The sequence below is a fragment of the Sceloporus occidentalis genome, unplaced genomic scaffold (genome assembly GCF_023333645.1).
Source record: "Sceloporus occidentalis isolate IW3139 unplaced genomic scaffold, rSceOcc1.0.p SCAF_1, whole genome shotgun sequence".
Classification (NCBI taxonomy): Eukaryota; Metazoa; Chordata; class Lepidosauria; order Squamata; family Phrynosomatidae; genus Sceloporus; species Sceloporus occidentalis.
The window spans coordinates 308,762,531-308,785,445 of record NW_028316981.1 but is presented as its reverse complement, the minus strand read 5'-3'; the positions used below and the strand labels follow the sequence as shown (position 1 = coordinate 308,785,445).

The 22,915-nt window shown below is 42.8% G+C and overlaps 2 protein-coding genes across 4 annotated transcripts in view; both read left to right on the top strand.

Annotated features, from left to right (window-relative positions):
* The first annotated feature begins 456 nt into the window (after window positions 1-456).
* Window positions 457-14,057, top strand: LOC149324219 (HAUS augmin-like complex subunit 1). The gene is made up of 9 exons (XM_089513549.1): window positions 457-519; window positions 4,101-4,275; window positions 4,503-4,638; window positions 7,077-7,211; window positions 8,574-8,697; window positions 9,919-9,984; window positions 11,138-11,209; window positions 11,929-11,976; window positions 13,397-14,057. Exons 1-9 carry the CDS (start codon window positions 493-495, stop codon window positions 13,478-13,480), a joined length of 867 nt encoding a protein of 288 aa, XP_089369675.1. The 5' UTR covers window positions 457-492; the 3' UTR covers window positions 13,481-14,057.
* Window positions 14,058-21,763: 7,706 nt separating this feature from the next.
* Window positions 21,764-22,915, top strand: part of LOC149324218 (protein ARK2N-like) — a 69,020-nt gene continuing 67,868 nt past the window's right edge. For all 3 annotated transcript variants that reach the window (XM_089497805.1, XM_089497795.1, XM_089497806.1), the window contains exon 1: window positions 21,764-21,931. The gene's annotated coding sequence lies outside the window, so the exon portion shown is untranslated. The remainder of the gene's footprint in view (window positions 21,932-22,915) is intronic.

Sequence of the window (22,915 nt, the reverse complement as noted above, 5' to 3'; positions counted from 1 at the left end):
GTGGCACCAGAGCTCTCTCTGACAGAGGAGGCTCAATGTCTCACAAAACTACAGTTCCCTGAATTCCCTAGCATTGAGCCAGGGCAGTTAAAGCGGTCTCAAACTGGATTATTTCTCCAGTGTGTTTTGGATTTACGAAGCAAGGTGCAATCTGGCTCATGGGACAAAATCTCCCTTCCCTTCTGGACAAGAAGGAAGAGGGTGCATCTAAAGAAACTACAAGTCCCAGGGTTCCACAGGATGGAGCCTTGGCAGTTAAAGTGGCGTCTAAAATTGCACTATTTCTGCAGTGCAAATGCATACTTGAGAGGGAGGTAGTCTGAGGCAATAAAGCAATCCTCCCTCTCCCTTCCAAAAAAGAGGGGGCTTTCATCAGTTCGTTGCAAAGGGAGAGTCTGCTGCATAAGGGATTTAAAACTACAAATCCCAAGAGGCATTGTGCCCCATGACGTCATCGGGAGGCGCCAGGGGTTTGCCAAGCAACAGGAGGCTATGGACATGGAGGAAAAGCTCAACAGAGTAGGTGGATTTTCTTCCAAGCCATTCATTCCCAGGCCTTTTGGGCGGAGGAGAAATGCACTTTGTAATGCAATGCATTGCAGAGAGGGAAGAAGAGCGGCTGGGCATTGTCCCTCCTTCTTCTCCCTCTTGTACGCATTAGGCTGCATCCACACTGCAGAAATCGTCCGGTTTGATGCCAATTTAACTACCCTGGCTCAATGCTATGGAATTCTGGGAAGTACAGTTTGTAGTAGCACCAGGACAGAGTGGATTGTTTCTGTTTAAAGCTTTACCGCAACAAACTGCTATTCCCAGAATTCCCTAGCACTGAGCCGTGGCAGTGAAAGTGGCATCAAACTGTGTTATTTCTGCAGTGTGGAAGCAGCCCTAGTTTACAGTCTGAATGTTATGTTAAGCTGAATCTAGACGCAAAGGATCTTCACAGTTTCTAATTAAAATTGTTCCATGGTGGCAAAATCTATCTATTTCTTCTTTTCTTCTATTTCTTCCATATATTGTTTATATTATATAAATAAAAGTGTAAATGTTCGTTTGTTCAAAATCTTAAATTCTGAAAGTTCTTCACCGATCACTTTGAAATTTTGACACAACCTTCCATTCGAACACACGCATGACACACACATCTATATATAGTAATAGCAGGCAATTGTATATAAAGATGTCACACCTGTGGCAGGTAAAAATATGAGTGTTTTAAAAAAAATCTCCGTCTGTTGGACGTAAGAGCAACACACGCTACACTAAATATCCACTAAATATTGCCATCAACTTCACTCAGGGCCAATCTTCAGAATTGTGTGGTTTAGATCTAGACACAGATTGCTTCTCACATGGACAATTATATGTTGCGTGTTCTAGCGGCGGCAAACCAGACAATCTCTATGTCTACACAGACAATGGAATAACAAAAAATATTGTATACCCACAAGCATTGTGAAATTAAATATTTTGGAAATGTGTGCTTTCTCATTTCTTTCTTTTCCATTTCTCTTTCTCTTTTCTTTCTTTCTTTTCCATTTAACCAGACTTGAGCCACAGCAGCGCATGGCTGGATACAGCTAGTAATAATAATAATTACAGGAACTGGAAATTATCTAGGCATTCATACAAAACGCCTCTAAACTCACAAAATGTTACATGGGATTTTTAATAAGCGTTGATGTAGCCATTAAGGAGGTAGGTGGCTGGGTGGGGAGAAGGAAAAGAGGTTGCTCCACAGACATATAGAATCCTAGAGTTGGAAGAGACCCCAAGGGCCATATAGTCCAATCCCTTTCTGCCATGCAGGAATACAAGATCAAAGCACCCCTGACAGATGGCCATCCAGCCTCTCTTTAGAAACCAGTTTTAAGGAAATGGCCTGAGGAGAATAACTGGAAGCCTTGTGTACTGAGATATATGTCAGTTAATGAAGTAGATGTGTTCCTGGTCATTAGTTCATTAACAGAAAACTTGGTGCCAGAGGCACAAATCACATGGGAAGAATAGGGTTAGGTTCCTACCACACAAAAAATAAGCAGATAAGTTCAACATATTTCAGCAAACCTTTTATTCTAAACAAGCAATAGCAAGTACTATTTTTATGTCACTTACCAATGTACTAAACAGTTTACAAAGTGTAAGCTAATAGCACCCAACAAGCTGGGTACTCATGTTAACGACCTCAGAAGGATGCCAGGCTGTGTCGACCTGCAGCCCCTGGCTGGTATTGAACTCACAACCTTGTGGCTGTGAATGAGTGGCTGCAGTGCAGGGATTTAATCACTGCGCCACTAGGGTTCCTTACTAACAGTATACACATACAAAATGAAAGAACAAGGCCACATCAGTGAGCACAAATATTGCAAACCTTTAGGAGACCACTTCAAGCTTCTTCTAAAGTGCATCCAGGGATGACTTCCTTTCACCAGCCTCCACTTTTTTTATGATTTCCATTTAGGCGGCCAAAGTTATAGATCTGTGTTGGAGGTAGCAAGTGAGGTAGGCTTCTCTACTGTCCCATTTCCTCCCTATTTTGCCCTTCATGCAAGCTCTGTAAGGGGTTCTGGAAGCAGCTGCTCTTTCCCTTGCCTGTTTTAGGCAGGCATACATGACTGCAGTAGGATCTGTTGGAGCAGAATCCCACTTATTCCCAGCTGGAATTTTGTTTATTGAATTATTTACTGCAGACACAGTGCTGCTTGCAACCCACCACTGGAAATCTGTGTTTTACCTGCTCTCCTTCCCAATGCTAATGCTCCTAAAAATCCTCCAGCTAGACATTGGAAAAGGATTAAAAAGTAGGGTTGGAAGAAGCCTTCATAACAAGGAGCTTCTTTAGGAGTGGCTTCATTAACTGAAGTATACCTATATTATGTTATTTGCAAGGGCCATAGCTGGTGAAACACAACATTCAACGTATGGAAAGTCCAAATGTCCCAGGATATCTCATTTCATGTCTGAAATGCTGAAAAGCTGCTGGTGGTCACAGAGCTCCAATCCAACTGTTAGATCAGGGCTGCTTGAAGCTATACGGTTGTTTTTGTGGCCTTCAGTCCCTGTAGACACTCCCAGCTTCCCTTTTTTTTTTTTTGGCCCTCACAAAGTGAATTGCTTGTCCTAAAATCCCAAAAAAAGCATCAGTTCACTTTGTAAAATAAGTTGCACGATTTCCTTCTGGTGCTGAACATCCAAAGGTACAGTTGGCCCTTCGTATCTGCAGATTCTTTATCCACAGATTCAAGCACTCACCACTTGAAAATATTCAAAAATATATAAATTCCCAAAAGCAAGCCTTGATTTTGCCATTTTATATAAGGGACACCATTTTACTATGTCATGATATTTAACAGGACTTGAGCATCCACAGATTTTGGTATCCATGAGAGGTCCTGGAACCGAACCCCAGAAGATACCAAGGGCTTGCCGTATCTGTTTTTCAAAGCTCAAAGTATACTTCTGGCCAGTCCCAGGGTCTTTTAGTTTTGCATTGTTGGTATTCCATGCAAACCCTGAGGGCCCAAGTAACAGAAAAATGCCCTCTGAGTCCACCATGGTTGTCCATTCCTCCATTAGATAGGCTGCTACTATGACTAAGGCTGTTCTCGTTCTCTTTAAAAGTAAGTAATTCCTGGTTTTTAATAACTGGTAGAAATCCCAAGTCATCCATAAGCTCCCATTGCATTGTGATGTGCTAGGCCACTGCCTGCCTTTTACTGTTGCATAACAGCTGTAATATGATTCAGGGGGCTAAAAAGCAATAATTTTGCTCCCCAGATGCCTTTTTTCAGCGTACCTTAAGGCAGTTTTGCAGCAAATGATCATGCTTTATTCCCTTTAGTGACTGAATCACAATTATTGCTGGAGCAGAATGAGATAAAAGATGGACATTGGTGTGATGTGCAGAGTGCTCTGGTTTATATCCGTCCTATCTTTATAATAGAAGGTTGGACTGCCTCATTTTTTAATTGTTACCCTTTTTAGGAAGCTATGAAATAGAACTATAATAGTTATGTTGCTTTACCTATGATATAGAGGCAGGGAGAACTAACTGTGAGGTGGGAACCATTCATATCATTTCTCTCTTTCATCCGTGATAGGTTGCAGCATGGTTGAAAAAGTCATTTGGCGATCAGCCAGTTCCCCCATACGAAGCAGATGCACGGACAATTGATATTTTGTACGAACTGGCAGAATGCAATGAGTCCAGAGATGGGGACGTGGCCTTATTAATTGAAGACATGAAGCAGAAAGCAGCTGAGTATGAATCAGATGGTGAGACAGGATTTTAAAACATTGGTTCCAATGATTCTATGATACAGTTTTACTTTTTAAAATATATTTTGTTTTTCTCCTGCTTATTACAGTTGTTTGGTATGGTAATGGAGGTAAGCTAACATTTCCAGTAAAAGTGCCATATTGGATCACTTGATCCCCCTGCTGGCATTTTTGATATGTTTAATAAAATAAAAATTCATTTTAATCTTCTGTTGGTTTTGCAGGTACTTATCTACAGGATCTTCTGACTGAGAGCCTGAATCTTTCTTTCAGTAGCTTGTCAAAAGTGAGCACCAGCTATCTGAATAACTTGGTGGACATGGCTCTTGCCCTTGAAACGAAGGACACATCCCTTGCAAGGTAAACATGTGCATTTAGGGGGTTGTCTCATAGGATGAACTTGTTTCAAATTTTGAAGTTCAGGGGTGTTTCCACACTGCAGAAATAATGCAGCTAGACACCACTTTAGTTGTTATCACTCAATGTTATAGAACTCAGGGATTTGTAGTTTTGTGAGATATTTAGTCTTGCTTGTCAGAGAGCACTGGTGCTACACCAAACAGTTCAAGGATATCTGGAAGGCTGTGTATTATCCTACCCCTGGTGTAAACATTCCAGAGCTGCAGTTCTAATCAAATTTACTATGCAGTAAGCCATATTGTATTTAATTTACATCCCACCTTTTCTTCAGCATTGCACCCAAGGTGGCTTACAATCTCTATTGATGGCAGTGGGATATTTTAACCATAACATTATACAGTGCAGTGCAAGATACAATTACACCATTCCTTAGAGAAGGATATCTATATTTATTTATTTCCACCAAAACAAAACTTGCCACATCCTGAAGCATACTGTTCCAATAGCTTTTAGCATTTCTCCTAATATTTTGTCAAAATAAACATCTTTGAGATTCCCCTCCCTGCAGAGCAAAAGAGAACAGGTCTATTCCATTTTTAAATGGTCCTTTAAATATTTGGAAGTAGCTGCCATGTCTTCCCTTACTCTGTTATTGTTATGTTCTTTCAAGTCAGCTCTGATTTGTCATGGAATTTTCTGGGTATGATTTATTCAGAGAGAGTTTGTGAATGCCCTCATCTGAACTTAAGAGAGTGTGACTTGCCTGAGGTCACTGAGTGGGCTTCCACCAAGTCGGGATTAAAACAGTGGTCTCCCAAAATCCTAATCCAACTCTCCAACTGCTATACCATGCTAGTAAAGTCAGCCCTCCATATCTACTTATTCTTTATCCATGGATTGAAAATATTTTTAAGAAATATAAATTCCAAAAAGCAAAGCTTGATCTTGCCATTTTATATAAGGGACACAATTTTACTGTGCAGTTGTATGTAAAGGATATGAACATCCAAGGATTTTGGTATCCATGGGGGGTTCTGGAACTAAACCTCAGTGGATACCAAGGGCCCACTGTAGAATATTTACTATACTCTAGGCAAGTAGGTCTTTCAGCCATTCCATGGATTCCAGACTCATGACTACCCTCTCTGGACATAGAATTGGAAGCAACCCCAAGGGCCATCCAGTCCATCCCTCTGCCATCCAGGAATACACAATCAAAGTACTCCTGATAGATGACCATCCAGCCTATGTTTAAAGACCTCCAAAGAAAGAGACTCCACCACACTCTGATGCAGTGTGTTCTATTGTTGAAAAGCTCTTACTACATGCTGTAATGTGTCCACGTCTTTAAAATTGTGGCATCCAAATCTAAACATAGTACTCCATTACTGCAGAGGTTATGCTGCTAGAGTATAATTTGCTCTATATTTTCCAGAATGCTCTGCCAACATGTCTCCAAAGAGCAGGATTTCAGGATATCTGTTAATTATTTAACTAATTATCAGCTGTCCTGTAAGAAAAGTAGGAACTGTATTCCCAAGTGAAGAAATGTTCAAAAGAATTCAGTCCCAAGATGTACAGTACCTTCACAAATAATACTGTTTGCTTTTGTTCATACAGATACAAACTCAATAGGTTTCCACCCTGAACAGATTCTTCTTGTCAAAGTGTGATCAAACTGATTGTCCACAAGGTGATTTTCAAAAAAACATGGGAAAGGGCAGTCCTGAATCTATGTAACTCTACTAAGGCTGCAATTGTTGCTCTTCACTACTCCAGGCCCTTTGGACTATCTTTTGTGTGGTGAAAAAATGATAAATTGCTTTTTTCCTGGAAGCTTCCAGAAGTGGTGATTCACCTGTTAAATAGGTTGCAGGCTTCCCTGGAGTAGTTAACAAAACCCCTTGCATTTCAATACCAGAAGGAAGATTTTAACCACATCTACCAGATTTGTTTTCAGTTTTAGCAGTCCATGTAGCCACAGGAGTGAACCAAGGTCAAAAACTGAGTGCCAGACCAGCTGCAGTTGTATGGCACTGCTCGAAAGTATTAAATAGACACAGATGGTCTGCATTTATCTGCAACAGTAGCCCATGAGGTCATGTGTAGCTGTCCCACAGTTCTGTTTCATAGAGATTCAGAAATCATCACATATTGAGGAACTCTGGGAAGGGTCAGGAACAGATCCTGTTCAGGTAATGTTAATGTAGATGCCTGTTTCAAAAATAAGAGTGTGCACTGTTCTTGAAAAGGTATTAAGGATCTTGTTAAGTGTTTGTGTAGGAGAGAGAGTCAAAGAAAAAATTAAAATGTTTCACCGTAGTGACCAATAGTTAGGTCTCTGTCATAGTCCTGTAATCCAAGTGCTGCTTTTAAAAAAAAAAAAAAAAAAGGGGGGGGGGGAACACACCATATCTGACATAACTTATTGTCTCCAGCTTCATTCCTGCCATCAATGGTCTGACTTCAGATTTGTATGCAGCAGAATCAAAAAACAAAGATATGGAGCTTGAACTGAGCAACCTGAGGAAAAAACTCACATCAGCGCTGGTGTTGGAAAAACGTCTTCAGGAGTAAGTGCTTAATACAAGTTCACGTTATTCTTTAATTTTCTTACTACCATTCTGCTTGAGGCAACTCTATATTTCAGGATGTGTTCTGATATGCTGCCTGCAGTCTGAAGTCGTACAGTTATTTTAATCAGAATTCTGTGACCTCATTTTGCTGCATGAATAGTTCAGGCCAAAGCTTTCTTTGGAATTATAGTTCTTGCTGCTACAGGTTGTAACTTTTAATTTGATCCTTCCTACTGCTTACTAAAAGAGTAAGCAGAGTGCCTTCTCTGCTATGACACTCTGGTTATAGAATGTCCTCCCTCATTGGCAGCAGTATGGCTGTCTTTCCAGCAACAAATGCAAACATTGTGGCTTCTTTAAGGTTATGGGGGCCTTAACTGGTTTTACACAAACCCTCATATGTACCTGATTTTAAATAGTTTTAAACCATATTATTATTATTATTGTTAGTAGTAGTAGTAGTATTATTAACCTTTATTTATGAAGCGCTGTAAATTTACACAGCGCTGTACATACAATCTTTTTAATTGGACGGTTCCCTGCCCTCAGGCTTAGAATCTAAAAAGACATGACACAAAAGGAGAAGCGAGTGGTGGAGGGGAAGGGGATGAGGTCCAGCAGTTCCTCTCTACCTCCAAGGCCTGGACCAAGGCAGGTGGACTGGAGGGAGGGCTCTTCTTCTTCAGCCTAGCCCTGATGGAGCTGGGCCAGCCTAATTTTCTCCCTCAAAGGAGATGACAGTTAAGGAGGGAGGAGCCTCTTTCTTCAGCCTAGCCCTGATAGCTTTTCCTGTAGCTTGCATCCATTGTTTTGGTTCCTATTCGCTGGAGCAGCAGAAAACAAGCTTGCTGCATTCTCAGTGTGACACCCCTTCAAGTACTTAAACCTTATCACCTCTTATCTTTCTTTTCTTCAGGCTCAATATACCCAGCTCCCTAAGCTTCTCCCCAGAAGGCATGGTTTCCAAACCCTTCACCATTTTGGTCACCCTCCTCTGGTCATGCTCCAGCTTGTCAAAATCCTCCTTTTTCTTGGGCTTTAGGTTGCTATTATTGGGACTGTGAACTCCTAACAATTACTCTCTTTCTGCTTGGGTAAGGAGAGTACTACTGCTCACAAATGCATATGCATTGCTTGGGGATTAGAAGAGACCACATCCTCAGTATCTGAAGTTTTCTGGGGTGAGAATAAAGACTTTAGATCTTCTTGTCTTGTACCATGCATCTTATACTCCAGGTTGCTGCATTGTTTTGGGATAGGCAATCCAGTCCTGGATGCAGTTTGTATTCTGTCCTCCTCGTGGATGTTGTGTGCATTGTATGATACTTCCTGTTACTGATAAGCTATAACATTTTGCAGTGATCTTATGAAAACAGAAAAGCTTCTGGTAGTGGAAAAAGCAAAGGCTGAAAGCCGAACCCAGAACATGAAGTTCCTGAAAGACAAATCGGAGGATATGAAATTCAGAATTAAAGCAGCAGAGGTTAGCACAAAGAGCCTTGTATTGCTATAGAACATGCCGTCTGTTGAACAATTAAAATCTTTGCACCACATGTTTTTACTAGTATTTTATGGCATTTGGTGGGGCCTTCTATTGAATGACAAATCAGAAGAGGCTGGTCCCTGCCCAATGTGCTTACAATCTGACTTGGACAAGGAAGAAGGCATGACTAAGGGAGGATAAGTCTGTCTGACCTGTGTCGGCTTCAAAACAAAATTGTAAACCATAGTTTTCTACTCCTAATTCTCACTGAAGCTGTAGACTTCTTATTTATTTAAGGTTTTAATTGGAATTTAATACAGCAGAAACATTGTTTATTGTTTAACATTAATTAATTGTTGCCTCTGGTTAACTAAACCACTTCAGTTCTGCTGTCTCCCAAATTTTTTTAGCAACCCTACTTCCATAAGGCTAACTATAATTAATTCTGCAACATAAAGCTCAGTCACTCCTATAGATACAACACAAGACAATCACATTAGGACAGGGAAGGTGACATCATCTTAAAGGTACTTATAATACTTGGTTAATCTAATACTCAAATAGTTCCCCAAAAATGGGCCATCTATTTAAATATTTTTGGCTTCCTCCTTTCCTTTGAACATTATTTTCCCCCTAAGAAAATGAGTGAGATTCTCTGGCTACTGCCACACTGCAGAAGACCGCTTTAACTGCCTTGGCTCAATGCTACTGAATCCTGGGAACTAGTTTTGTGAGACATTTAGCCTTCTCCATCAGAGAGCTTTGGTGCCATAACATACTACAATTCCCAGGATTCCCTAGCACTGAGCCAAAGCAGTTAATGCAGTCTCAAACTGGATTATTTCTGCAGTTCTGGGTGTTTTGGACTATTGATCTTTTCCAGTACATGGAGGGCTTGTGGTTTATTAGTGGTTCTGCTTGTAGAAGATACAAAGTTCAGCATATTCAGTGAAGGGATCTTGGATAGCAGTGGGGCTTGAAAAGATCAGACCCTGCTGATCAGAGCAGACAGCACTGGGCTAGCTGAATCACAAATCTTTGCTTAGCCTAAAGCAGGTTTGTGTGTTCATAAAGCACAATGGGATTCCTGCTGTTTTCATTTAGATGGGAAATAGCAAAATGATTTTTGATCCTTCATCATCTTTCTCCTGTAATGTTTCATTGTGCTGCTGAACAGCGGTCATTTTCTTCCTGTCTTTTTCCCCCTTTTCCTCCCTGCAGGAACAACTTTCTGCGAGTGGGCTAGATGCTTCCCTGACTCATGAGTCTCTAGTGAATCTTTCCGAGGTAGGCGTTATGCCATGGATAATGATGCTTTTCCAAAATGACACACGGTAGTTGGCATTTAACTAGGGTGATTGAGAGGAATTGACATTTACCCAGATGGTACTTGCATGTGAGTTTTGCTAGAGATGAGAGGATAAGATCCAACTGCCTTTCTGATGAGATGTTTCAGAGAGTAGAGGACTCTATCAAAGGCCTGTTACAGACTGCCAAAATAAAGCTGCTTCGGGTCTCTTTGGAGGTATGCTATTTAAATGAAGCATGGGTCCTAAGAGTCCAGAGGTCGTGCCAAAGCCACACTCCATTCCTAAGCACAGGAGTGCAGCTTTGGTGCAGCTTCCAGATTCTTAGGGTGCAAGCATCATTTAAACAGCATACCTCCAAAGAGACCCGAAGCAGCTTTATTTTGGCAGTCTGGAACAGGCCAAAGTCATCTATCAAAAGAGTGGCCCCTGGAATTCATTGGAATAGAGTGTGAGAGAAAGAGGAAATTGATGCAGACACTGTGAAGACAAAAAAAAGCACTTGCAGAGAGAGGAAACCCCATAGAAAACCAAAATCAGGGTTGTAGTAATATATGACTTCCAAAATTCCAAGCCTAAACACAACCAACAGGGCAATTATAGATATTACTAATCCAGAGTAAGCCCCATTGGGTTTAATGGGGCTGGTATAGATGTACTGGCTGGGTAAAATGAGGGGATTCTGCCCACCAATGAAATTCTCCCTCAGTCTCCAAATTTCTAATACTGCAAGGAGTAAGACAAAGTATTTGTTGTGTTCACATTGCCTTGGAACTGTGGTCCAAAACACACTACAGAAATAATCCTGTTTGAGATCACTTTAATTGCCCTGCCTCAATGGTAGGGAATTCTGGGCATTAGTTGCCTCTGTCAGAGAGCTCTGGTGCTACAATAAACTACAATTCCCAGGATTCTCTAGCATTGAGCCAGGACAGTTAAAGCGGTCTCAAATGGGATTATTCCTGCAGTGTGGTAGCATGGAAAATATCAGACAGCAGGAGGAAAGAGATGCTTTTCTTATCTGTCCATTCCTGCATATAGGCTTTCTGTTTTTCCTTTATCGTTCTTTTTTTTATCCTAATGAGAAAAATCTAGGTGTAATAAATGAACAGTTCGTTGTCTTCTGTCCACAGAAACTGGCAGAAATAAAGAAGGAAGCAGCGCCTTTGAAGAAGAAACTGGAGTCCTACCTGGACCTTACACCTGTAAGTATCCTCTTTTCTCTCTTGGCTCTGTCCTCTGTGTGTGAGTACTGTAGTTGGATAGCACTGCAGCTCCCCCGGTGTCTTGCAGAAAATCTGTGGTGATGAAAAGGTAGATTAGAAAGTTTTTAAAGAACAGGTAGGGGATTCTGTATTGTTTTAAACTGAACTGTTTAAATTGCTTTTTATCTTTTTAATTGCATTTTATTCTTTTAAACTGGAGGTTTGAAATTTTTTAATACTGTGAAGAATTTCATTTTAACATACCCTTTTTTTATTTTAACTGTAGCTGCATCCGCACTGCAGACGTAATCCAGTTTGACACCACTTGAACGGCCATGGCTCAGTGCTATGGAATTCTGGGAATTGTCATTTGGTGGAGTACCAGAGCTCACTGACAGGGAAGGCTAAATGTCTCACAAACTACGATTTCCAGAATACCATAGCATTGAGTCAAGGCAATTAAAGTGGTGTGAAATTGGTATATTTCTGCAGTGTGAACAGCTCCTGTGTTGCTCTTTTAAATTATAAGTCATTTTGCCAGTATAGCATAGTTCATGTAAACAGTTGTGCTGGTCTTGGAGAATGTGCTAAATCAATGCATGTTTTAGCTCTCAAAAGTGTTGGAGACACACATCCTAGGAAACATCCTTGATTGCAAACATTCAGAAAAGAAGACAGGGAAACCTGCATTTGCCTAAATTTTTGTGTTTTCTTTTCAGAGCCCTTCTCTTGCTCGAGTGAAAATCGAAGAAGCAAAGAGGGAGTTGGTGAGTGTTTTTGTCTGTACTGGGAACCCTCCTCTGGCCAAAAAACAAAACAAAACAAAACAAAAAAACCAAACAACAACCCAAGAGTGGGATTCATTAAGTCCTCCAGATATTATTGGATTGCATTTCCCAGCATTCTTCAGCATTGGCTGTGCTAGCTATGGTTGCTGGAAGGTACAAGACAACATCTGGAGGATTACGTAATTCCCATCTTTGAAGAAAGAGTAAAATCTCCAAGGTGTAATAGTGACTAGGACTGCATCCACACTGCAGAATTATGCAGTTTGACACCACTTTAACTGCCATAGAATCCTGGGAAATGCAGTTTGTTGTGGCACCAAAACTCTCTGACAGAGAAGTCTAAATATCTCATAAAACTACAAACCCCAGGATACCATTGGATTGAGCCATGGCAGTTAAAGTGGTGTTAAACTGGATTATTTCTGCAATGTGGATTAACCCTAAAATGACTGACAGTTAAACATGTATCATTTGTCCCCAGAGCTGCATACACACTGCAGAAATAATCCAGTTTGAGACCACTTTTACTATCATGGCTCAATTCTATGGAATTCTGGAAACAATAGTTTTATGAGATATTTAGCTTTCTCTGTTGGAAAGCTCTGTTGCTAAAAAAACTGCAGTTCACAGAATTCCATTGTACTGAGCCATGGCAGTTAAAGTGGTGTCAAACTTGATTATTTCTGCAGTGCAGATGCAGCTCAGGTCTTACTGATAGCTAAGAAAAAAATGAGGGAGGCCTCTGAGTTGGAAAATGCTGCAAAAACATGTCAAAAAGGAAGGTATTCTATGGACAGAGTACAAAGAGGAGGCTGCATCTACACTGCCACAACAAACTACAAACCCCAGGATTCCATAGGCTGGAGCCATGCCAGTTAAAGTGGTATCAAGCTGTATTAATTCTGCAGTGTAGCAGCAGTCATTAGTAGGGCATAAACCCAAACATTAAGGAATTGTGAGCGGCAGATTCAAACCTGGCAGGATCCATAGGGGAACCTAAGGGGTGAGTCAAGGCAAAAAGAACTGTTTTCACATTAGGCTTTCATACTTAGTATATAGAGAAAGCAATCTCATTTGTTCATTTGGCCCCTAAAGTCTGTTTTCAATACCTGAAATCAGTTGACAGGCCAAAACACTCTGCAGAAGTAATCCAGTTTGAGACTATTTTAACTGCTCCGACTCAGTGCTAGGGAATTCTGGGAACTGTAGTTTGTGGTGACACTAGAGGTCTCTGACAGAGAAGGCAAAATGTCTCACAAAACTACAGTTCCCAGAATTCCCTAGCACTGAGCCAGGACAGTTCCAGTAGTCTCAAACTGGATTTTTTCTGCAATGTGTTTTGGCCCGAGGGCTGAGGCTGCCTAAATGTAGTCACTGGTTTTTTTCTTCTACTTTCTAGGAAGCGCTTGAGGCTGAGTTTTCAGCAAAGGTGGACATGACAGCGCTTTCAGTAACTTTGCCTAGCAAACGACAGTTCACCTAAGAACCCTGGTCCAGAAAGAAAAGAACACTTGCTGAATTTTTTGGATGTTGGTGTATCTGCCTTGACTTCAGATGCCATTATCTTCAACCCTGTTTTTCCTACGAAAGCCGTTTTTCAAGAAAAAGGCAGCCTTGTATTTTGTATATAATTGTCTTTGCTATCTTCACGAGAATGTTTTCTTGCTCAGTCTTTTTCAATTAACTTATACAATAAACATTTGTAGTAATCTGATTTGACAACTGTCCTCAAGGTGGTGCTCTAAATAGCTACAAGAGGAACAATATTTCGTTGCTCGATTAACCTTAGGAGAAAAAATGAGCCCCTAGAAACAATAATCCCAGTCTTTATCTTGTCTGTTCCTGATCTTTGCTTCTCATAGGAGTTGTTAATCAGATCCACTAATAATAATTTTAAAAAAGCATGCTTGCATTCTTGGTAGCTGCTAGAGACCAGGCAACCTCCTGCTAAAGCAGGGAATGAGGATCATGCTGCCTTCCAGATGTTGTTAGGTTGCAACTCTCAGCAGCCCTAGCTAGGAGTTGCAGTTCAGTAACATCTGGGGAATTGTACAATTCTGTGTTTTTATGTACCTCGAGTCTTAATTCTTGGAAAAAGATGAGATATAAATGACTGAAATTCTTTTCGTTTTCCTGTCTCTACTACTTAAAATGTCACACAAACGGCCTTCTTATAGCATTGCTCCATGGTACTCTGGACAGTTAAAATGACTGCCACCTCTGTCTGGCACTTGGGGCCATATAGTGCTAATAGTGTGTGAGAGAGCCAGCCTGGTGTAGTGATTTGAGTGTTGGAGTATGACTCTGGAGACAGGGTTTGATTCCCCAGCCATGGAAACCCACTGGGTGACCTTGAGCAAATTACACTCAGCCTCAGAAGAAGGCAAAGGCAAAAAAAACCCTGAACAAATCTTGCCAAGAAAACCCTGTGATAGGTTTACCTTAGGGTCTCCATAACTCAAAAACAACTTGAAGGCACACAACAACAAAGTACTACATGTCTGTGTACAGTTCCCCTCTGTAGTGAACTGCAGGTGGCAACCTCAGTTATGTACCTGTAGGCCCTGCACTGAGAGCCTGAATGGTGTAGTGGTCTGAGTGTTGGATTGTGACTCTGGAGATCAGGGTTCAGTTCCCTGCTTGGCCATGGAAACCCATTTGGTGACCTTGGGCAAGTTCATTTGCTCTCAGCCTCAGAGGAAGGCAATGGCAAACCTCTGAACAAATCTTGCCAAGAAAGACATCCAATAGGTTTGTCTTATGGTCTCCCTAAGTCAGAAACTACTAGAAGGCACTCAACAACAAGGCCCTGTACTGACTGCAGATCCAGGTTTGCTATTTGTTTCTTCTTTTATAAGGAATATCAGGGGCTTCCTTTTCTAGCTCAGTGCTACCCATTCCTGAGTCCTGGTGCTTTCCCATGTTCATGGTAGTTCTTTGGTCCTGATCTTAATCTCCTGGTTTGTCTTTTGATCCTTGCTGCTGAATTATCTCTGGGTTTCTCAGTCCTAATTCACCTCTGATTGCTCCCTGTAGTTGTTCCCTTACACAGGGATAGAAATTTTGTGGCTCCTACCAGAGCCCCCATGTATCCCTCCCAGTACTCCTATAGTGAAAAAAGTTTTCCAAATGTCCAGCTGCACCCACAAACACTTCAATGTGGGCACAACTGGTTCTCTAAAAGCTGGGTCACTCCCCTGTTAGGACTGAAATCACCTTGTTTCCCCCAGAAAATCTGGGAGAGACCTACCTGTGACCTCTGAGAAAAAGGGTGGCCACAGTCTGCTGTATGAAATTTAAAATGACAGCCTATAGCTGTCCATTGTTTCTGCCAAATAAATGTAGCCGTGAGATTTTGTGAGACACAATATGGCCAATGAAAAGCGCTCAGGATTCCTTCAAATTTGAAATTGGCCCTTTTGCTAGTATCCTGACCACTTACAAATTTATACTTGACAATCCTCATCCTTTTAGGGATGGTTTGCTACATTGGAGATTACCACACTGGGGTCATTTCCACAACTATCATGCTTGTGCAGTAAACAGGAGCATTGCAAAACTGCTCTTCCATTTCACACCGTTTTGCATTATGATACTACACCAGATTGTAAACATGTGAGAGGGATATGTTTAGTTCTATGCAGCTTCTATTTCCCATGAGTGCATCGTTATTGTATAGTTACGCCCATGCATTTTTGAGCAGGAAGTCCTTGTCCTGTTCTCTACAATAGCAAGAGCATAGCTACTGCACTTGCACATTTCTGAAACTGTAGCAATACTGGATTGTTATTCATGGGAATTTATTGTTAATGCAAATTCGCACAATAACAACTTCCAGGCACGCTGATCACAGGATGATCTCAGATGTCGTGTGATAATCTTCACTCAATAACGTTTTAATGCTGCTATTATTCCACTTTTTACCCCAGTGTGATCATCTCCACAGTTATTTACCTTATGTATTCCAGCAGCGAATGCAGAGAATTCACTGTGTGGAATTGATTCAAGACAATGTTAAAATCATACGTTCTTCCAGATGTGGTAAAATTGCCACTCTTAGCATTCCTCACCATTGGCTAAAGCTTGCTAAAGCTTTAAGGTTTTGCAATTCAACAGCATCTACAGGGCTGCATAATCCTTACTACTGGTGTCAGAGTTGGATATGCCATGTTTTGAGAACTACAGGTGGAGGAAGAAAGAGTTTTCACATGGAATTTGCCTAGTAATATGGAACATTACTAGAAAATATAGGAGGTGGTTGAGGTGATATCACTGCCATGCCAGGTTGGCTAGTTTAAATAAGGATGGTTTAAAACAAATGACTTTAACAAAAAAACAAAAACACACTGAGGGTTTTTTTGAACTGATTGTTCATATAATTTTAAAAGTCTGTTCATTATTACTGTTTTTCATCCATCTTACTAGAGCAAGACTGACTGTCTGAATTTAAACATTTTAGCTTTGACAGTTTATTGGCAGTTGTTCATTGCTAAACTGGGATCCAGCGTCAGTTGCTTCTTTTTAACCTCTTTATTTTATAGTGCAAGAAATGCCATCCAGAAACAAATCTTTCAATTAACGTATCTTTGGCCCAAACAACTTGCTTTAAAAGAGCACTCCCCCCACCCAACAACTAGTATTTAAGCTAGTGGCCATAACATCTGAACTGCATTTTGCTACTCAGTTTTCTGATTTAGACCTAGATAGGTGTAGTCTTCCACATTAATGTAACCAACCCCAGGTTTAACCCCTCTCAAAAGGTTTTGTGGATTAAAAACAAAAAGACACGTGCGGCTTACAATTTAAAAAAACAGTACAATTAAACACATAAAAGTGATGCATTACAATAGAATTAAAATAGAATTTCAGTACAGATGGATATGTTCCCAACCCATTCAATAGCATAATGCTTGCAATTTTTTTTTTTTTTTGCATTTTTTAAACTAAGGCCCGTTACAAACAGGTGTAAAGTATGTCCTCAGGACGTACTAGGGTTAGGAAAGGGCGTGCTTTACGCACGCCTCTAACCCTAGTACGTCCTGAGGACGTACAAAATGGCAGTGCCCATTCTACACGGGTGCCGCCATCTTGATGTCACGGATGCTTAGCGTCTGCACGTCACGCGCCAGAAGTGATGCTGTGAGTGCGCGACTAGCGACTCGCGGCGACACTTCCAGGGTGCAAAAAGCGCCATTTTGGCGCTTCTTTTTTGCAGTGCCGGGGAGCCTCGTAGTTTGGCCACTGGGGCTCCTCAGCAGCGCTAATGGTGGCAACGACAGACCGCCGCTTTCAGGCGGTCTGTAACACGCCTAAGTTAAATTTCTGTATAGTCTTTGATTGCAGCCCCACATTCAGTGCATTGCATTGATCAGTGCTAGACGTTACTACAACATGAGTAACTATAGTAAGTCTAGCTTTGGCCAGAAGAGGCTGCTGTGTATTCCTTGGCCACAGAAAGGAGCTGTGCCTTCACTGACAAAGCTGGATCCTGGAGCACAGTGCGCCCTTTTTCCACTATAAAATAAAATTTTCAGGTGGAGTAGAACCCGCAAAAACACACCAAACATGTAATTGGCCTCCTCTCAAAGCCTCTTGCCTTGTCAGGGTTGTTTCATTTTGGCATTTTTGTTGTCTCACCAGAATCTCATGAGAGCCATAGATGTAAATGTTAAGTAGGGGTTATTTCACTGAACTCCACTGGACCTGTGAAACAGTAGTTTCTCAGAACCACTGTTATACAGGTTGAGTTTCCCTTCTCCGGAAACCCAAAATATTCCAAAATTATCCACAGATAATTCAAAAAGTATGCGGAGAACCTGGAGCGTGTCCAGAGGAGGGCAACTAAGCTAGTGAAGGGTCTGGAAACCGTGCCCTATGAGGAACGCCTTAGGGAGCTGGGGATGTTTAGCCTGGAGAAGAAAAGGTTAAAAGGTGATATGATAGCCCTGTTCAAATACTTGAAGGGATGTCATATTGATGAGGGAGCAAGTTTGTTTTCTGCTGCTCCAGGGACTAGACCCAGAGCAGTGGATGCAAGCTGCAGGAAAAGAGATTCCACCTCAACATTAGGAAGAACTTCCTGACAGTGAGGGCTGTTCTACAGTGGAACACACTTCCTAGGAGTGCAGTGGAGTCTCCTTCCTTGGAGGTCTTTAAGCAGAGGCTGGATGGCTTTGACTACATCCAAGGGTATTAAAAGAACTGGCAAATGTAATATTGGAGCCATTGGCAATAATGTTTGAAAACTCCTGGAGAACAGAAGTCCCAGCAGACTGGAGGAGGGCAAATGTTGTCCCCATCTTCAAAAAGGGGAAGAAAGAGGATCCAAACAATTATTGTCCAGTTAGTCTGACATCAATACCAGGAAAGATTCTGGAGCAGATCATTAAAAAGAGAGTCTGTGAACATCTAGAAAGCAATGCCATAATCACAAAAAGTCAACACAGGTTTCAGAGAAAGAAGTCATGCCAGACAAACCTTATCTCATTCTTTGATAAAGTTACCACCTTGTTAGATGAAGGGAATGCTGCGGATATAATATATCTTGATTTCAGTAAGGCCTTTGACAAAGTTCCCCATGACTTTCTTGCAAACAAGCTTGTAAAATGTGGGCTAGACAAAGTAACTTGTTACATGGATTTGTAATTGGTTGACCGGACGAACCCAAAGGGTGCTCAACAATGGCTCCTTTTCATCCTGGAGAGAAGTGACCAGTGGGGTCCCACAGGGCTCTGTCCTGGGCCCAGTTCTGTTCAACATCTTTATCAATGACTTGGAGGAAAAAATTGGGGGAATACTTATCAAATTTTCAGATGACACAAAATTAGGAGGAATAGCTAATACTCCAGAGGACAGGATCAAAATTCAAAATGACCTGAATAGACTAGAAAGCTGGGCCACGGCTAACAGAATGAACTTCAACAGGGAGAAATGTAAGGTACTGAACTTAGGGCGAAAAAATGAAATGCACAGATATAGGATGGGGGACACCTGGCTTAAGGAGACAACATGTGAAAGGGATCTAGGAGTCCAAGTAGACCACAAGTTGAACAGGAGTCAACAGTGCAATGTGGCAGCTAACAAGGCCAATGCGATTTTAGGCTGCATCAATAGAAGTATAGTGTCTAGATCAAAGGAAGTAATAGTGCCACTATAGTCTGCTCTGGTCAGGTCCCACCTGGAATATTGTGTCCAGTTCTGGGCACCACAATTCAAAAAGGACATTGAGAAACTGGAGCGTGTCCAAAGGAGGGCGACTAAAATGGTGAAAGGTCTGGAAACCATGCCCTATGTGGAATGACTGAGGGAGCTGGGGATGTTTAGCCTGGAGAAAAGAAGGTTAAGAGGTGATATGATAGCCCTGTTTAAATATTTGAAAGGATGTCATATTGAGGAGGGAGCAAGCTTGTTTTCTGCTGCTCCAGAGACTAGGACCCAGAGCAATGGATGCAAGCTCCAGGAAAAGAGATTCCACCTCAACATTAGGAGGAACTTCCTGACAGTAAGGGCTGTTCGACAGTGGAACACACTTCCTCGGAGTGTAGTGGAGTCTCCCTCCTTGGAGGTCTTTAAGCAGAGGCTGGATGGCCATCTGTCGGTGATGCTTTGATCTGGATTTCCTGCATGGCAGGGGGTTGGACTGGATGGCCCTTGCGGTCTCTTCCAACTCTTCAATTCTATGATTCTATGATTGAGATTTCCTGCATGGCAGAATGGGGTTGGACTGGATGGCCCTTGCAGTCTTGTTCAACTCTATGAATCTATGACTTCCATACCAGGATTCTCTGAAGATACCAGCCACAGATGCTGGTGAAACGTCAGGAAGAAACTCTTCTAGAGCATGGCCACAGAGCTCGAAAAACCCACAAAAAACTATGAATGCCGTCCGTGAAAGCCTTCAACTTCATGCTCTGAAAGCCTTTGTGGCTGAAGAGCGGGGTATAAATAAATAAATAAATAAAATAAAATACAGTATGGACAGTACGTAATGCACTTTTCAGGGATGGCTGGCTGGCTGGGAGCTGAAAGGCATCAGGTGTTTGAAGTTCGATACTATGTGAGGATAATTTGTTAACTATAATAAGTTATTTCCTCTGAAATAACTCTGAAGCTTGGTGTGAAGTCGAAGGCAAAACGCATCTGCCAACCCCACTTCTTGGCAGATGAACTGAAGCACTTGGACCGTGCTCTACAGGCTAATGGTTATTCCAGCTCAGGCATCAGAAGGGCATTCAGGCCCAGGAAAACCCAGAGGAGTGAAGACAAGCAGCCACCCAAAGGGAAGGTATTTTTACCATACATCAAAGGAGTCACAGATAGAATAGGCAAAGTGGTGAGGAAGCACAACATTCAAATGGTTTACAAACCGACGAAGAAAACCCAGCAAATGCTTCACTCAGCCAAGGACCAGAGAGACCCTCTCACAGCCGCAGGAGTTTACCGCATACCATGCAGCTGCAGACAAGTCTACATAGGGACCACCAAACGCAGTGTACAAACAAGAATCAAGGAACACGAGAGGCACTGCAGACTGGGCCAGACAGAAAAATCAGCAGTAGCAGAACATGCCATAAACCATCCTGGGCATAAAATACTGTTTGAAAACACTGAAGTTCTGGACCATGCCAACCACTACCATGTCAGGATGCACAGGGAAGCCACTGAAATCCACAAACATCTGGATAATTTCAACCAGAAAGAAGAAACCCTTAAAGTGAACAAAATTTGGCTACCAGTCCTGAGGAATAGCAAAATAAGGACTCAGCAAATGCAAATGGGAAACCACTCAGAGTCAGGGGCTTTCCCAGCAGATATGGAGCCTGGGTTTGAATCCTTGCTTGGCCGTGGGAACCCATTGGGTGATATTAGGTGACCTTGGGTGAGTCACACTTTCTCGGCTTCAGAGGAAGGCCATGGCAGAAACAAAAACCCTCTGAAGAAACCTATTAGGGTCGCCCTAAGTTGGAAACAACTTGAAGGCACACAACAACAGCAATATGCATGTTGTCACCTTTGTTGTTGTAGTTGTGTGCTTTCAAGCCATTTCAAACATATGGCAACCCTAATAGGGAGAAGCCATCATGGGGTTTTCTTAGCAAGATTTGTTCGGAGGGGCTTTGCCACAGACATCCTCTGAGGCTGGAAAAGCAAGGCCCATTCCAGAAATAATAATAATAATAATAATATTTATTTATATCCTGGGAATGACTCTGGGCAGCTTTAGAACATTTAAAAAAAACATAATACAGTTAAAAACATACAAAAATAATCCAGTTTCGATGCCGCTTTAACTGTCACAACTCAGTGCTATGGAATCCTGGGAAGCATCAGAGAGCAAGGGTGCCCTATAAATAAAATGCCATTACAGTCCCAGGATCATTTAGCACTGAGGCAATGAGGGCGGTCGTAGCAGCCTCAGACTATATTATTATTCCTGCTGCAGTGTGGGGAAAAGAAGAGGCCTATGATGGCTTCCAACATGGCCCTTACACAACTCCATGAGGGAATACTCCTATTTGAACGGGAAAGGGGGCGGAGCCTCCACATGAGGAGACTCCTCCTCCTTTTTTTCCCCGCCCGAATTGGCCTTTGAAGCACTGCAATCGCCGCTATGCAATTGGGGAGCCTCTAGGTGGCGCTGTGGGAAAGGAAGGGTGGGGGAGAAGCGCGAGCCTCTGCAGCCAAGCGTTCTCTGCGCATGCGCGGCCGGCCACCTTTCCTTCCTTCCCCTCCAGCCTTCTCTCTCTCTACTTCCGGAAGTGACGCAGAAGGGAGCAGAGCCCGAGCCCAGCGGCCTCCCTGCGGTGACATTTCCTCTCAGTCTCTCTCTCCGAGGAGGAGCCCCGGCCCCTCATGGTCCAGCGGAGCCTCTCCGCGGGGCCCCAGGCCGGCAGCAGCCACCCAGGAAGCAGAGGCCGAGGCCGAGGCGGCCCTGGTGAGTGGCCTCCAGCCTCCCCTTCCCCTCCGCTGGGTTTTGGGAGGACCCCCTTCTCCTCCATCCCGGGGCCTGAGAGAGGGAGGAAGGCGCGGCGGCGATTCAATGGAGCCCCAGACGAGGGCTCTGGGTTCGAGTCCTGACTCAGCCAGGGAGCCCCGGGTGACCTTGGGAGAGCCAGTCTCTCTCAGCCTCAGGGGGAGGCGGTGGCAGGCCTCTGAGCAAACCCTGCCAAGGGATCCTGTTACAGGCTGGCCTTAGGGTTGCCATAGGCTGGCAATGACTGGAAGCAGCGAGTCATTTACTAGAAGACCTTGGGCAAGAAGTCACGCTCTCTCAGCCTCATCTGGAGGCAGTGGCAAACCTCCCCTGAAGGAATCCTGCCAAGGGAACCCTGTTACAGGCTGGCCTTAGGGTTGCCATAGGCTGGCAATGACTTGAAGGCATAGAGCAGTGGCCCCCAAACAGTGCCCTTTAATAGATTTTGGGCTTCAGCTCCCAGAATCCCAGGCTATTAGCCAACATGGCTGAGGCTTCTGGGAGCTGAAGTCCAACATCTCTTAAAGGGCACAGTTTGGGGGCCACTGGGATAAAGGGGCAACAGCAAGAAGCCTACTAGGCCATCTTGGGTGAGTCACACACTCTCAGCCCCAGAGGAAGGCCAAGGCAAAGCACTCTTGAAGAAGTATTCCCCCCCCCCCCCAAAAAAAAAAAAGGCAGGTGCTGCAGGCCATCACTGCTCCCAGCGCTGGACCCTAGAGAGTTTCTAGAAAGGAGAGAACCAATTGTAGGTGGTGAGAAAAGAGAGATTGCCCGTCTCCCCATTAAACATCTGAGAAGCTGTGTTTCAGAGGGGCCAGTCTCAAGCCACCTCTCAGTATTAATTGCCTAAGACAGTTATGGAATTTGCTGGGCCGGCGCAAGTGGGAAGGTGCCTTGGAAAGACACTGGCACACACCTGATGGAGACTCATTGAGGCATGAA